At 40.1% G+C, this 16534-nt stretch overlaps 1 protein-coding gene across 1 annotated transcript in view; it reads right to left on the bottom strand.

The window, feature by feature from the left end:
- Positions 1-539: 539 nt before the first annotated feature.
- The window catches only part of ALG14 (ALG14 UDP-N-acetylglucosaminyltransferase subunit), a gene marked incomplete at its 5' end in the record, with an annotated part of 93331 nt that continues 77336 nt past the window's right edge, over positions 540-16534 (bottom strand). The window contains 1 exon segment of the mRNA XM_014583052.2: positions 540-2455. Within this exon segment, the coding sequence (XP_014438538.1) occupies positions 2225-2455 (231 nt within the window).

Raw genomic sequence — 16534 nt, 5'->3', positions numbered from 1 at the left:
CTGCCCCATGGCCAATGAATTCAGACTGCAAAGTGTTCTCACCATTTCTCACCATTCTGAGTTGTCATTTATCTTGTGTTTCTGTAGCCAAAGACCTTGGGAAACGTCCTGATGGCAGATGCACCTATGTTACCTGATACAGAAAGAGATTTTCTTTTTCTTTCTTTCTTTCATTTTTTAGGGTTTTGCCATAGGACATGTGCACTCATTAGGGAGAGAAAGTGAGAAATCACCTCCTGGGGGTAAGGCCATGCTGTAATCCCTTCTCCCCCATTCTCCTCTCAGGATTTTGGGCATGCACACACACATACACACACACACACACACACACACACACACACACACACACACACACACATGCACCCGGTATGATTTCTAAGACGCTGAGTCAGGGACTCAAACTGCAGTTGGTCATGTGGGAATCCAGTGCCTTAACTACCACACCACCTGCTGGCCCTGAGAAACAGTTTTTCTAAAAGAACAAGAAAGCTTACTTCACCTCAACATTTTTTTTTTCAAGTTTATGTATTTATTCCATGAATAGACTGAGAGAGAGAGAGAAGGAGAGAGACAGAGTATAACATTCCTGACAGGGTCTTGATGCAGCGATGTGCCCAGCTCCACCCAGCCCTGGGTTACAGACACATGCGTGGTTGGCATATTCAGGGAGGTCTCAGGGCATGAATTACAACCTTCCCATGTGGGTCTGCCTTGTAAAGGGTCGTGTTTTCACTTCTGTGCCACTGCCTAGTCCCAGCCTTGCAATTTAATTTCATGTCATGGGTGATTATACTGCTTTTCACTAAAATTCAGTCTTATTATTATTTCAATCTTTTTATCATCTACCATCTCTTATTAGATTTATAACATGCTTACAAAACCAAAAAAATTTAGAGGAAAAAAAGCCATATTGTCTATAAACTCGAATACTACAAAAAAGAGAGTCTTCTCACTTTTTGTTGCTTTGCTATAGGAGCAGAGCCGAGCAGGAGAGAAATCAGACTCCTGTGTGCTGAGGAGCTCCCTAGGTCAGCTGCTGCTCTAGATGATGCACTTCTGACATGGAGTCATGGGAAGCACAAAGTTTTAAGCAGGACCAGCTACATAATTAGTGGGATCTAAAATGTGAGTCTTTTTGTTTAAAGATGATTAAGAGATTTCAGAGAGTGACCGCAGAGTATTAAACAGAGAGCAGGGCCCTCTTAAGTGTGGAACCCAAGGTGAGTGCATAGGCCACATTCCCATAAAACTGGTGCCACTCTCAAGCCAGGCCACCTGGGCCTGAATCCTGCCTTTGCCACTTACCAGTCATGGGATCTTGGACAAGCCATCTGCAAATGGGGATAATAACAGTCTCTGCCTCATGGAGCTCTTACAAGGATGAAATAGTGGTTGAAAAGTGTTTAGAAGACTACCTGGCATACAGCAAGCGCTACATAAATGTCTAGTAAACATAAACTCTCACGAGTCTAAACACCTTAAAATGCCAGAGGCAACGACAACCATGGCATTATGAACTGACTAAAACTCTTGAAAAGTATGTTTTGAGAGTTTAGATTCTTGATAAACAGAATCATGGTTTTATTACTACAATAGTTGGTTACCCTTTAATTTATTTTAACAATTACAGAAGAAATTTTAAAGGTACTCTGAATTGAGGCCAACTACTCATAAAGACTGAGGAACAAAAAGAGAATGTTTTATGCTCAATGTTCTGGAAGCTGGTGAAGTGCAAACTGTCATGAAGCCAATTTCATGTAACTGCTTCCTTTCTGCTGAAGGGATTCACTAGGGACACCACTACTCCCATACAGGAAATAAAGCCTGCTGTATCTGAACAAAAACTCAAAAACACCTCTCTTTTTCTTTCCTTTTAAAAATGCAGAGTACTGTTAAAAAAAAAAAAAGCTATAGAACAGGAAATGTTACTAATCATACAAACGCTATATTTAGTTCTAGGGAAAAAAGTCCTAAGATGATTTTCAGGTAGTGATATTTACTTCTTATCTAGAAAAAAACCTGATATACAGAAGCATAAACATTTAATAGTTAAACTTCAGTTTCTTCACTAAGTTATTTGTACATTTTTTTTTCTTTTTACTTTTTACCATCAATAATTCTCAGACTTTTCAGATGCCTTTACAATATACATGTAGATGTTTTTCTCAATTATTTTAAATACTATTTTTGACCCCCAAATTCTAAACAAGTAAGTTGCCATCTGTCAAACAATTCGCCCGAGGTACACAGATTTGGGATACTTCTCCTTAAGAGTCGGCCACTGAACAATGAAGTAATCTGAGAGATGAAACAGAATCTTTCCGGACAGGGACAAAGTCTCTACACGGCAGATGCTTTCAATGTAGACAATGATCACTTTCTTTATTCCTAGTATCCCAAGGAGAAGGGCAGATATACAGATAGGTACACATGTTCCTGGTCCGTTACACAACACCTTAAAGAAAAAAAAGAAATTGAAGGTCAAATTAAAATACAGGATACTAATCTCAATGAGGCATTCTGCAGTAAGAACACTGTGCTCTTGGAGTGGATTTTTGAAATTATTTTTCTGAAAAGTTTTTCCAGTAGGCTGCAGCAAACACTATGTATTTAATTTCATCCATTTAGAAGCTAGGCAGGGTTGTTGTCTTGGTTCTCCTACTATGTGACTTGGGACAGATCACTTAACTGAACTTGTAGTAGCATGGTGTCCAGTGCTCAGCCAGCACCCATTGGATGGGCATGTGCTGCTCTTCTGACTTCTTGTGGGTCTTAAATATCTCACAGGTACATAGAAAATAGGCAAAATCAACTAAAATTCATTCAGTATTTTTTCATATATCAATGAATTCTTTTTTAAAAAGTTTTTTTAAAAAATTTTTATTCATGAAAGTGTATGCACGTGCATGAGAGAGGAAGACAGGGTCTTGGCAAGCTGCAATCCTTTTCTGCAGCCCTCCAGTTCATCAGAATCATGAGTACACATACCAGGCGCATTTCAGGTGAACCTGGGAATATGAACCCATGGTCGGCCATGTGGCTTCCAGCACTGCACTTCATCATGCTATCACTGAGGCTGGGTCCCAGCTTGTTCTTGATGGAGAAGAAAGTGTCTTTAAATGATTAACTATGGAGAATATTTTTGTGGGATATAGAATAATTTTGGGGGTTCAAGAGGAGACCCTTGGGATATTCAAGAGAAAATTTCTGCACAAATGAGATTTTCTCTTAAGAGGGTTTAATTGGTGAGGTGTCTTCAAAAAGTTCATGGAAAGTATATACTATTAAAAAAATGGATTAAAAAAATTTTTTTTTGCACCATAACTGACTAGTACTTTAATTCAATTTCCAATGAACTTTTTTTCTTTTTTTAATTTTTTTTCTTTTTTTTTTTTTTAGAGGTTTTTTTTTTTTTTTTTTCCACTATAGGGCGCGTGCGCTCGCCAGACAGACAGAGAAAGACATAGAGACAGAAAGCGAGAAATCACCCCCCAGGGGGGATGGTCACGCCACAATCCCTTCTCCTCCATTCTCCTCCCGGGATCTTGGGCACGCACGCACACACGCCCGGCGTGAGTTTTAAGCTACCGGGTCCGGGACACGAACCGCGGTCGACTACGTGGGAGTCCAGCGACATAGCCATTACGCTAACTGCTGGTTCCCTCTTTTTTTACTTTTTTAAGAGAGACTTTTGCTACAGGATGTGTGTGCTTCCTGGAGAGATAGAGAGAGACAGGGAGATGGAAAGTGAGAAATCACTCCCCAATGAGGATGACCATACTGCAATCCCTTCTCCTTCATTTTCTTCTTGGGATTTTGGACATACATACGCATGTGCCCGGCATGAGTTTTTAAGCCACTGGATCCAGGACTTGAACCCTGGTCAACTATGTGGGAGTCCAGCAACAAAACCATTACACCAACTACCGGTCCCTCTCATGAACTTTTTAAAGTCCCTCTTGAATGCTTACCACACAGAAAACTTAATACTTCTGAATTCTGCTCATTTGTATAGAAGGCCACTAGCCAAAAAACAATTTAGTTGACTAACCTAACAAGTAAAATAAAAAGTCTTGGAAAAACAGCAGAGAATTTTTAAAAATGTTTAAAGAAAATGAGAGGACATCTACTTCATAGAATGTTGGTATGATAATTTATTACTATTTTCAAAGGAAAAAGCATTTACACAGCACTTAATCACATGCTCATGATGACTTATTTAGCAAAAATTGAATAAAGCATTTTACTCCACAAACCACAGAACAAGGGGTTTGTGGTGTCATCTTCATGTGCCTATTGGACATAATCTACAATGAGAGCTTACCAGCCCAAGGGCCATACAACATCAGCTGAGACTCCTACAGTTGAAAAGCTCTTTAGATACACAACCTATCCTGTCATTTCAGGGACTCACCTAGTCTAGGTTACACATTTCCTGCAGGTGTGAACATCTAGAACACCATTCATAGAGCTCTGAGGAAAGAAAGGTAGTCTGTTTCAGGTGAGACTGATCTTTCTAATTTGTTCCTTGAAGCTCTCTTATCTTTTATAGAGAAGATACGTCCCTTCTGTTTTTTATGGAATACTTTTGTTCGGACTTTCTATAGAATTACTAGCTAATAAGCTGCTCTACAGATTGACTTTCTTTAATCTCCATTAAATTGTCCCTATAACCATTCTTCATTGACCCTCAAGGTGGTGTAACAGAAAAAAAAAAGGGGGGGTCTAAGAGTCAGGGGAAGAGGGATAAACAAGCTTCAAACTAGCTCTTATTTAGGGTAATAGAAATAATGACAATCACCACCTCAATCCCATGACTTTATTTCAAAAGTCATCAAAAGTGATGGCTTTTAAAGTCATCACTACACAGGAACTTGAAAAAGTCTGTGAAAAAAATGGAATTAAAATAAGACTATTTTGGTGCAAAAACATTCTGAAGTCCAATATGTTGTTTTTCATAATATGTATTTTTCCACAGTTTTTAAAAGATGCCCTTGTATTTATTAAGAACTCACTAAGGGGCCAGAGGTGACATAGAGACTAAGGCAGCTGGATCCCACATGGCCAACTGAGTAGTTAGAGTCCTGGACCTGGCAGATTCAAAGATGTACCAGACATGTGTGCATGCATGCACAAAGAGAGAGAAGGGATTATCATGTGGCAATTCAACAGGAGGGTGGGGGGAGTGATTTCTAACTTTCTCTCTGTCTCTCTTCATTGAGCACATGGGCCCTAAAACAAACCACCAAACCAAACCAAACCAAAAAGAACTTACTATGACCAGTTACTGTACTAAATATTTTACCTGAATTATATTTTACTTCATCTTTATAGCACTCATTTGAGGCAAGTTTTATCCCTTTTTTGAAGAAAAATAATCTGAGGCACAGAGAAATTGGGTAATTGCTTGAAAACCTATTTAGGAGATGAAGAAGTAATACTGCTTCAGTTCACTTTTCCTGTGTGACTGTTAGCTTATCTAGGGAAGGGAGAGACTGGACTAAATGACTTTCTCTATTAGCTCCAGAATATCATTCTATGAATCTCATTTGCCTTGAGCTTTGTTTTTAGCCTAAATTACAAACGTTCTATGAATCCTTCCAGGTTTTAGAAGTCTAAAAATCCTGTTAGTACATGGCATTTTGAAATGGTTAACATTTAGGTGTACGGGCTTGTCCTATGTGTCACGGGATGTTTGGAGGCCAGCATTCCTGGCCTCTACCCACAGAATTTCAAGGAGGCAAGGCAATCAGAATGACTCCAAGCACTGCTTGTATCTCAACTGACAACGGTTACTGTCCTCCCTAGTACTTGATTTACTTACACTGGTTTTCACAGTCTTTTCAATAGATAGAAAACAAAAACTATAGTGAAAAAAATAATGTAAGAATAGATTACTTTTTGAATTTTGAATGTCACCAAAATACTTTTAACAATTATTGCCTTTAAAAAATGTACAGGGACCAGCAGATGGCGTAATGGTTTGAGTCCTGGATCTGGTAACTTAAAACTCATGCCAAGCACGTGTGTGTGCATGCTCAAAATCCCAAGAGGAGAAGGGATTGTGGCATAGCCATCCCCCCCCGCCCCGGGGGAGATGATTTCTCACTTTCTGTCTCTCTGATGAGTACACGTGCTCTATTGCAAACTCTCAAAAAAATAAAAAAAGTACACATTCACACATGTCAGTTTCAATACTTGGTTGATCCTCTATATAGAGAAGCTATAAATGCAATGAGAGATGTCTGTATATGGGGGAAATGACCAGGCACTAGTGAGAGATATATTGACATCTTGTCACAGATCAGAAGTAGAGACTGTCAAGGTAAATGGAAATTAAAAGTTATTTTGTTTGTGTATTCCAGTTGCATCTCTATTTTGAGGTACTTTACTACAAAAGTCTCAGATACAATAAAATCACAAAAACATAAACAAAAGATAGAAAAAGAAAAGCAAATTAATTTCAAGAAAAACCTAGGCTAAAGAACGCTACTTTTAATTAAGCACAAGTTTTAACTCTGAGATTTGCAGAAACCTAGACAAAAAAATTGAAAGAAATAATGTGGATTACAGGGTTTTCCTTCCAAACACTGAGCAAAACAAAATTCACCAAGACTGGGTAAAGATGTTAAACAACATTTCTGTTTCTTAAAATAGAAATTCTCAATGAATTCCGGGCCTTCTCTCTTCCTTACTGTCGGGACCCACTCGGCAGAACATGTATTTTTTTTTGAGTGGGGAAGGTTGTGGATTAGAAATAAACACAAAAATAAACATACAAAGACATATAGTATAGAAAAGCGAGGCTTGGGTGAGCCTGACTTCTCTAATAGAGGTAGCCGTGACCCTGAACCGATCTCAAATTTATTGTTTTAAAGGGCAAAAAATGGGAGAAGAGGAAATGGAATGCAAAGCCAGTTGTTTTGGGGTGTTAATTGGCTGAAGATGAGAAGATAACTGGTGCCATGTAGCTTCTCTGATATTTTGAGGTTGGCTCTGATTAAACACATGTAATTGTCTCTAGAGCAATACTGCTCTGCAGTTTCAATAACAATAGGCAGCTAGTATTCACATACAAATTGCCTTCATCACTGTGCAAATGACAGCTCACAAAACCACGTTTCTGCATGTGTCTAAAGGTCATGTTTGCTTACATTGGCTGCTCTCCACATCTCACTAGTCTGTGAGCTCTTTATAGGGAAGATCCACTTCTGGAACAATCTATATTCTGCACCTGGGACATAGGAGGCATTCACTAAATTTCATTGAAAGGAGGAGCAAGGGGGTAAAGGAGGAGTGAATCTTTTTTGACTATCCTGCACTGAGTCAAATGCTCCCTTTGCCAGACTGGACCATTTGGAACTCTACCACACACACCTATCATGAATACTCATGTGATTGGTTCTAATTGGCAGCTTTCTTTGTTTTCTTTAACCATTCTCACCTTTTTCTCAGGGGGATCACTTTATCCCTCACTCTCAATTCAAGTGGTTGAGTAGAGAAGACTCCACATGCAGCTCAAAAGAGAGCACTCCTATCCGACCAATAAGATCACCATATTCCCCTAGTGAGTCATTGGTTCAAGGAAGAGCACAAAATTCAGTAAGAATCCACAAGACTAAGGGAGAGTTGGGGGGCTGCTGAGACAGTGGCACCTTTTCTACTGTTCTTTTTTTTTGAGAGGCTTTTGCTATAGGGCATGTGCACTTGCCAGACAGACAGAGATAGACAGAGAGACAGAAAGCGAGAAATCACCCCCCAGGGCAGATGGATGGCCACGCCGCAATCCCTTCTCTTCCATTCTCCTCTTGGGATCTTGGGCACGCACGCACACATGCCCGGCGTGAGTTTTAAGCCACTGGGTCTATGACGTGAACCGTGGTCGACTACGTGGGAGTCCAGCGACATAGCCATTATGCTAACTGCTGGTCCCTACTGTTCTGAAACCTAGGAGGATACAGGCCTGGCACTGTTGACATCTATTTCACCACCCTGTGGAAAACTTGAGAATGAAGTCATCACAAAGCAGAGCACAACTTGGAGAAAAAGACAGGCTAGATCCCAAAGGCAGCACTTAAGATTCATGAGTCCAGATGTGCTTGAAGGAAATCAGATCTATCCCTAAACTTGCCAGGTATGTGAGAGAATACATTCCATTTTCACTTAAGTCAGTCTGAATCAGGACTTCTGTCACTGTTGATAAAAAGCATAGTAATTGACATAGCCCTTTAATTTGTCTAACTCCCTGACTGCCTCTGACTACCCACAGTGCCAACCAGTAGGTGTTTAGTAAATGTCTGCAGGATGAATTAACAAATCAATCAATAAACTTCTTTGAGAGCAGGAAGTCTAAGAGATATACTAAGGATAATATAAGTTATAGGTCTAGAAAACAGAAAGAGGCCAGGAACAACATAAATATCTAGTCATGAGGCTAGATGACCCAATCAAGGATCAAGAACAGTTACAACAGGATTGCTGTTCTACAGAGTTGGGTCACCACAGGTCAAGTATCAATGGTTAAAACATAACATTTGCATGTATGAAAAGACATATTTAACTAGAGTAGTCTGAACTCAGCTCCTAAGCCTGCTACACAGAATATGGCCAAGATTTTTGGGGGCCTGGATGGTTCATAGTCAGAGACCATTAAGTTGAGGATGATCCAAAAGAGTATATGAAGGTAAGACTAAAAGCCAGATGGAAGGTCTAACTCATGCTTCAATCCTAAGAAAATGAACAGAGAAGCAGAGTCTAATTTTGAGTCACTGGTTTAAAAAGTAGATTTTCTGAAAGCCTCTTATTGATGGAGAGAGAGGATGGAGAAAAGTCATAAACTATAGGAACACAGCTGCAGGGAGATTTTATTGAGCCTTTAGAGCCGCGGATGAACTGGAACCTTCTGTCAAAGCTGAGCTGACTTGGACAGGTGTACCATCTGGAGGTCATAGGTTTTTAATCAAAATCAGTACTTACATTTTTAGGCTACTGACCACTATATAAACAGGTCAATAGAGGAAATGAGGAATGAAGCAAACACTAAGGTGTAGTCAGGAGACACAGGAAGAAGAGAAGCTTGGTTTAAGGCTTAATAGGAAACAAAGTCTTAGAGAATAGTTATGGAACAAGAGGAAGACGACAAAGTCACCTGCCTATCTCCAAGAGTATGTCAAAGATGATGAAATGATCAATGTTTCTTGAAGCCAGAAGCATATAAATATACAGAGTATAGCTGTTTAGATTTGGGCAAGAGAAGAGCTGGAAACCTCAGAAATGGCTACTTCTGCAAATTCTTGGGTTAGAGGGCAGTGCAAGGGAAGAGTGAGTCTCTTGTGGGAAGGGGAGCCCAGGTAATATCTGGACAAGCTAAAGAGACTGGGTATGGGGTTTACAGGAATGAATGATCTGTATGTGAATAACAAGATTGGTGGGAACAAACTGATGGTGAGGGAGGAACTGATCCTACAGTACAGGGTAGGTTCTTCGGTCACTGGGATAAAGTAAGATTTCCGAGGACTTTGTGAGGTTGACTTGGGAAAAACTGTACTTTGATAAAGTTTAAAAAAGTAAAATACTAGTGATGCATAGAAGTTTGCCCTCAAAGGACTTTCTTCTAAATACTAGTAACTTTTCAACTCAGGGTGACAAATAGAAGCATAAAGAAGAAAGTAATCCTAATCTTATCAATCTGTTAACATTTTGTATATCCTCTTATAACTTATGTCTTTAGATATGTTTATATTTTAATATAAAATATTTTCATATATGCATAAGTAACCAAGAACTTATATATCAATACAGTAAAGTTCTTTGTAGTTAATTTTTGTTAAAAAATTTTAATACATGATTTTTAATGACTACCTGTATTTAGTTCTATGGATATTTCACAATTCATTTAACCATTCCCTTGTTAATGGAAATGGTTATTGTTGAAAATTTAGACTGACTCCTCTCCCCTCCTTTTTGCTGTTCTAAATTATGCCATTATGAACATCTTTGTATATATATCTATGATCCTTAAAGTTTCAATTTTGCACTGAACTATGCTCCAGAGTTGTTGTTATTTATTTATTTATTTATTTATTTGAGAGGTTTTTGCTATAGGGCGCATGAGCTTGCCAGAAAGACAGAGAGACAGAGAGACAGAAAGAGAGAAATTACCCCCCAGGGGGATGGCCACGCCTCAATCCCTTTTCCTCCATTCTCCTCTTGGGATCTTGGGCATGCATGCACATGCGCTCGGCGTGAGTTTAAGCCACAGTGTTCAGGACTCGAACTGCGGTCGATTACATGGGAGTTCAGCAACATAACCATTACGCTAACTGCTGGTCCAAGCTCGAGTTCTTGCTGAAAAGGAAGAATTGCTTTCAGAATTAAAGAAAGCTGTAGATAGTTTATACAATTGCTACAGATCTACAGAGGTCATGTGATCTTTTATTTCATCTTGAATCTGAGAAACTCCCCACTGCATGACCTGGGCAGGCAGAGCCCACCTTTCAGTGCAAAGGTGAGGTACTCTTCTCTAGGCTCCCTCTGCAGCTCAGAGATGGGTCAGAGGCCTCCCTACATCTGGTCAGGAGCTAGTTGTGCAGAGAAGCAGGGGTGGAGGACAAAGTAGCTATTGGCAGGTCTAGCATTTAGTGCCAGTGAAGCCAGCTGCAGCATCTGTGGCAGTTGAGTCCCTGAAACTGACTCTGACCATGGAATTTTGGCCATGGCTCTAGCTGCTCAGCTCCACGTTGTCCTGTGGTTTTTTAAGCCTACTTCATTAGTATTCCTAGTAATTCCGAAGGTTCTCAATAGCCTTTCACTAAATTCTTGTTCTGTTTCAATCAGCCAGAGTAGATGTTTATGCTCAGTGTGGATTTACTTTGCAATCATGAACTATAACTAGTATGGGAGGGACAAAGATTCTGGGAGCAGCAAATAACATTGTAAGAGAAGGAATGGAATAGGATTTCTTCAAGCAGAACTAAAGGCCCTGGGTCAATGAGCACAGGAAGCAAACAGGGTGAAATGTGGATGAGGATTACAGAGCAAAAAGGAACCAGATAAGTGCTCCAGGAAATGAAAAGAATGAGCAAAAGGCCTCATCTGAGAGAGAAGGAGGGTGAGAGCAGTGGGAGAAGGCCTCAGAACACTGGACAGAGAAGCATCTGAGAGTAATCAAAGGAGTAAAGAAGAAAATGGGGGGCAGGTGTCTCTACTGCAGAGGTTCCAGTCAGAGGAACGAAGGCTGGGCAGAGACCTGAGGAAAGGCAGCACTGAATGTCAGTGAGCACTGGAGGCGGACAGGAAGGAAGAGGATGTGCAGCAGATGGGATGACGTGTTCGCTTGGCTTGCATTATGGTACATCATATTTCTTCATTTTTATGTATATTTAATCATCTGGGTAGTAACAGTTAAACAGAAACATCTAAATATCAAGACCCATATGAAATAACCAAATAAATACTTACTACTTGAATCATCAACTATTTATGAACCTCAAGGTCTCTTACAATTCTTTTGCTAACAGAATTTTCAGAGTTGTCATCATTGTGTACATAGCATTTTGAGGCCGACCTTTCTATTTATAAACTTTATATAACTTTTTGTTGTTGGTTATTTATTTATATATTTTATTTATTTTATTTTTTGGTGTCATAGGGTGCACAAGCTCTCTGCAGTGACAGAGGGAAAGTGAGAAGGGGATGGCCATGGGGCAAATCCTTCTACTCTTCTCGTCTAGAAATTTGGGGATTTGGGGTATGTATAGTGTCTTTCAAGCTGCGGAGTCTGGAACTCGAACTGTGGAGTCGGCCATGTAGGAACCAGTGTCTTAACCATTACGTCACCTTCTGGCCCCTACATTCATAACTACTTTTATTCCTGTTTCTAGGTACGAATTAGTTGCCTCACTGCATTAAAGTGCCACGCAGTCCTTTAAGCCATTTCCCTGTTTCTCCTTGCCCAGGCACACCTTCATCTACTTTTAACTATATGGAAAAGGTAAATTACACATTTTTACCTAGGCTAATGCACCAATGTTTTTGTCATTTACTTAATTCAAGACAAAGCATGTGGTAGAGGGCAGAGCACCCTCTACAGAGCTCAGGTATGTAAAGATCCCCTTCCTCCAGGCCACTAGAATCCTGGGCATGTGAACACACATCTGGCCCATTTTTCAGGCTGGCTGGGCCAGGGACTCAAACTGCAGTCAGCATGTAGCTTCCAGCTCTGCAGACTGGCATGCTGTCAGCTGTGCCACAAAGGATTCTGAATTTATTGCTGGTTCCTAAAATACCCTGCATTTTGCATGGTGACAGCTGAACAAAATACAGCAACCAGTTCCCAAATGAGAGAACAGTAAACACTGGTTGTGTAGCATCTTGCACAGTTGATAAAATTCCCTATGCTAACACCCTATCACTGATAATCTGGTTCAGCCAGACTATTCCTACTCATTGTGAACTTACATAACCCATCTAGTGGCTGGCTAGCATGGTGCTTATGGGGCTTTGCAATCATGCAGAACTGGGCTGGCTGCTGCATAGCAATGTGACCTGGGACAACTTACTTACTCACTTTTCCCTGTCATGGATTTGCTCTGGGATATTAATCTTATTTTATTTATTTAATGATTTTTTTTTTTTTTTGCCAGAGTGCATGTGCATTCACTGGTGGGAAAAAGACAAGGAAAGTGAACACTCCATGGATGGTGGTAATGCTGCAATCCCCTCTCCTTCATTTCTCATTCCTTTTGGGATTTTGAACATACATACACACTGGCATGTTTCTCAAGCATCCAGGTCCAAGACTCAAGCCATGTAGATGGTCATGTGGGGTCTAGTCACCTTAACCACCATGCAACCAGCTGGTCCCATTTAAGAAATATTTTATTCAGCAAAGATAATATGTCAGTTTCTAGTTTGGGCATTAACTAGATATTAGTGAACAAAAGCCACTGTCCTCACAAAGTTTACTTTCCATAGGACAGACAGAAAATAACAGATACACATAAGAATATATAATATAAAGTAGGATAAGAGTGACATGGAGGATAAGATCTTTCTCACAAGGTGACTTATAAGCAAGTATCTAATGAAGTGATACGGCATTCTGGTAGAATCAGATGTCAATCAGAGCAAGAAGCAGGAGGGGATGATGCAGATTTTGTGAACTGACTGAATTACTGAGGACTAATGAAAAGAGTATGGCGGGTTGGGGAGGAATAGGAGTTTGAGACAAATTATAGATAAACAGAGCTGTATGCCAGGTGAAACTGTATCTTGGATGTTTGAACTTATTGTGGCGAATTACATAAACAAAGATGTAGGGTGAGATGGGATTGGTCTTGCTAGTTTTCAGGGGGAGGTGGATATCAGTCCTCCTGTATTCTCTTCTTACAAGTCAGCAGTGGTAAAGTAGAGAATGTTAGGAATGTGGAATGGTGATCTGGTCATAAATATAACACGAGGAAATCAGTATCTGCTTAATAATGTTGCTGTGGAGATGAAATAACAGATACGTAAAGCATCTAACACAGTGCCTGGTCCGTGTGAAAAAATGGAAGCCATTATAATTATCCATCTAAGAGTACAGTAGTACGCTTGTGGCATTTCTCAAATGCTAAGAGTACTGTGTGGAACAAAGACTGGGTTCTTATGAAATACAGAGAGGTTATATGTGTTGTGCCAGTCTTGTCCTCAAGGCTCGTCACAGGCATGGCACTGACCTGGCATGATTTATCCTACTCTTTACAGGCTACCTAATAACAGTAACCCAACCATCCATTTTGGTCTCTTCATCTTCCAGTCATATTTTTTGCCCCTCCTGATCCACTCCAAATCACGCTTGCATGAAAAAATGATAGAAGGAACTTGATTACTAAGAGCAATATTCTGGATTTCCACAGATGGCAGATGAATGAAGGATTCTGAAGCTTCCCCTGCTCTGATCTGCAGTGCCCTGTACTGTACAGAACTTAAGTCATAAATGAATAAGGTGGATCTTGTTCATTTCAAAGTAAGAGTTGACTATTTTCCCCTTATTTGGGAGACTAGACTTCCCAACCTACCAGTTCATCCTGATTTTCTGCTTTGGGTTGAGTAACAGGGGTGGTAGATAAATATGTGGTGTAGACATCCACATAACACGCTCCAGTTTCCCCGCTGCAACTCAAGGATGCCCAACTGTGGTTTTGATTTAGGTTAGTAGCAGGTTAGATTTAGGTTATAGGCTCATGGTCCCATACTTCACACATACTGATGACTACTTCTCCAACTACAAGCATAAGACACAAGGAATCTCAAAGGTGGTCAGTGCCCTTGCTAGGTTGATACTCTGCCCTAATGTCCCATCATAGAAACTAGATACATAAATCATACATACACTGATTTCCACATGCTACCATGTGCTGGACCCTGCTGCATAGCGGGCTGAGGTTACATGGAAGGCTGGAGTTCATTTCCCAGTCCACCCGAAAGAGCAGGGTGCAGTGGTGTGTGCCTGTGATCCCAGCTATTCAGGAGGCTGAGGCAGGAGGATTGTAACACAGTGAGACTCTGTCTAAATCACATACACACATACACACACACACACACACACACACACACACACATAATGCAAAAACAAATTAATTTTTGTCAGAATGGTCAGGCTATGGCTGCTTAGCGTCATTACTAAAGATCATTGTTGGGCTAACCAAATATTGTTTTTCCAACCTTCCTGTCTGTCTGCTCCTACTTTCAGTTGAGGAAACTCAATCTTTTAGTTTTCCTGTTCTCTGGACCAAATGGTCAAAGTGACAATTTCCTGCCTTCTTGTACTTGTTTTCATTGTATTTTCAACCCTCTGCAATGTTTCCATAAAAGTCTTTAAACTCTACTAATCCAGCATTGTTTCCTTTTGTTTTCCCCATGCCCTGTATTAAGCAGCTCCCTCAGAAGCACAGATAATGAGAGCCAGATATGGCCTAAGTGAAACTGTTATTTCATTCTCTTCCCTCTGGCTTGACAAGGAAGGGAAAGACTGGCCTTATAGTGGGCATCTTCTACGTGCTAGGCATAGAGCCTAAATGTGGCATTTTCCATAACGACCTCATTTAAACCTTATTTTAGCCCCAAAAGGTAGGTCTTACAATCCTCATTAATTAGACAAGGAGACTAAGGCATAGAGGAGCTGACCTATACAAGATCCCATAACTAGTGATTTAGTTTTGACTCAAAGTCGAGATATGAAGACTTGGAGGGCCTATTTTAGGCCCGTCAACCAGATCCACTATTATTTGGAAGGGGGCTTATAGCAATGGGGTCCATGGCAGATTATGACACAGGGAATTTAATTAAAGGTTAAATTCAAGCAATTGTTATTACATCTTTATAGTTTTAATAGAGAAACCAGTGGCAGACTGTAACGTGCTATAAACAAAAGGGGATTATGAAAGCTCTTCTGCAGAGAAAATGATGAAATGGTTAACATTTTCAAAAGAAAAGGGAGTACCCTTTTGAACAGGAAGAACTGGCTTGAATTCAAGGTAATTATATAACTCTGGACTTCTGTCAAGGCACTCTCTCAAGTAGGTAAGTGATATTTTTCCCATGACCCTTCCTCAAATTTTGTACATGTCCCTACATATTAAATTTCTACCGTGGTCAACTGAAAACTGGTCAGCAGTTTTTCTTAGATATTTTATTTGCAGACTATTTTTTAGTATTAAGAATAAGCTTAAGAATTTTCATGGAGAACTACTTGATCACTTAATTCTAAGACAATAGAATACAGAAGAATACCTGTTTATGAGATTCTGGCCACCTGTGTGTGTGTGAGAGAGTGTGAGACAGAAAAAGAGAAAAAGGCATATAAAGAGACCGACACGCTCAGATACTCGAAGGATGGTGACTCAGTAGAGACGACAGATTTGACAAATTGAGATGTATTAAGTAGCTGTATATTGGTGTGGTTAAAGAATATGAGGATTTAGAGCCTAGCATGGATTCCACACCTTGAATAAGCTGGCGAGTTTCTCCGAAAAACCGTGCCTCTTTCTGTGCATTCAGGCTTTCGAAGATTGTGTTTTATGGTCTCTCATACTTTTCCCAAAGTCCTAGCAATGGTGCATCTGACCTTGTGGGTAACTTGCAGATTGCACCTCTTCTCAAAATCAGTTTTGTTAGTTTTTTTTAGGCTTCTGATTGACTTAGTGACGTTAAGTATGCTTGATGCCTAATGACTCCCTCCTACTACAGACTCAACAGAGAGGAGCACCGGTAGGATCTGAGGGAAACAGTGAGTTTATCCAGGTTGAATTCAGAGAGCACCCACTGAAATTATTGGGTAAAGAAGTGACTTTAAGCTATAATAGTTTTCTCAGGTCTCCACATCACATTCAGACACAGGTACTTATCAAAAATGTAGATTTTTTTCCCAAAATCAAAATCTCTGGGTCTAGGGCCCAGATCTATGCATTTTAAACAAGCTCGCAGTTGATACTAGTACACACTAGAGCTTGGAAACCTCCACTCTCTACTACAGAGAAAAGGGTAGCCATCT

This window comes from Tupaia chinensis, unplaced genomic scaffold, assembly GCF_000334495.1.
Source record: "Tupaia chinensis unplaced genomic scaffold, TupChi_1.0 Scaffold144016_1, whole genome shotgun sequence".
NCBI classification, from domain to species: domain Eukaryota; kingdom Metazoa; phylum Chordata; class Mammalia; order Scandentia; family Tupaiidae; genus Tupaia; species Tupaia belangeri.
Note: the sequence above shows the minus strand (reverse complement) of the source record. Positions and strands in the feature narration are given on the sequence as shown.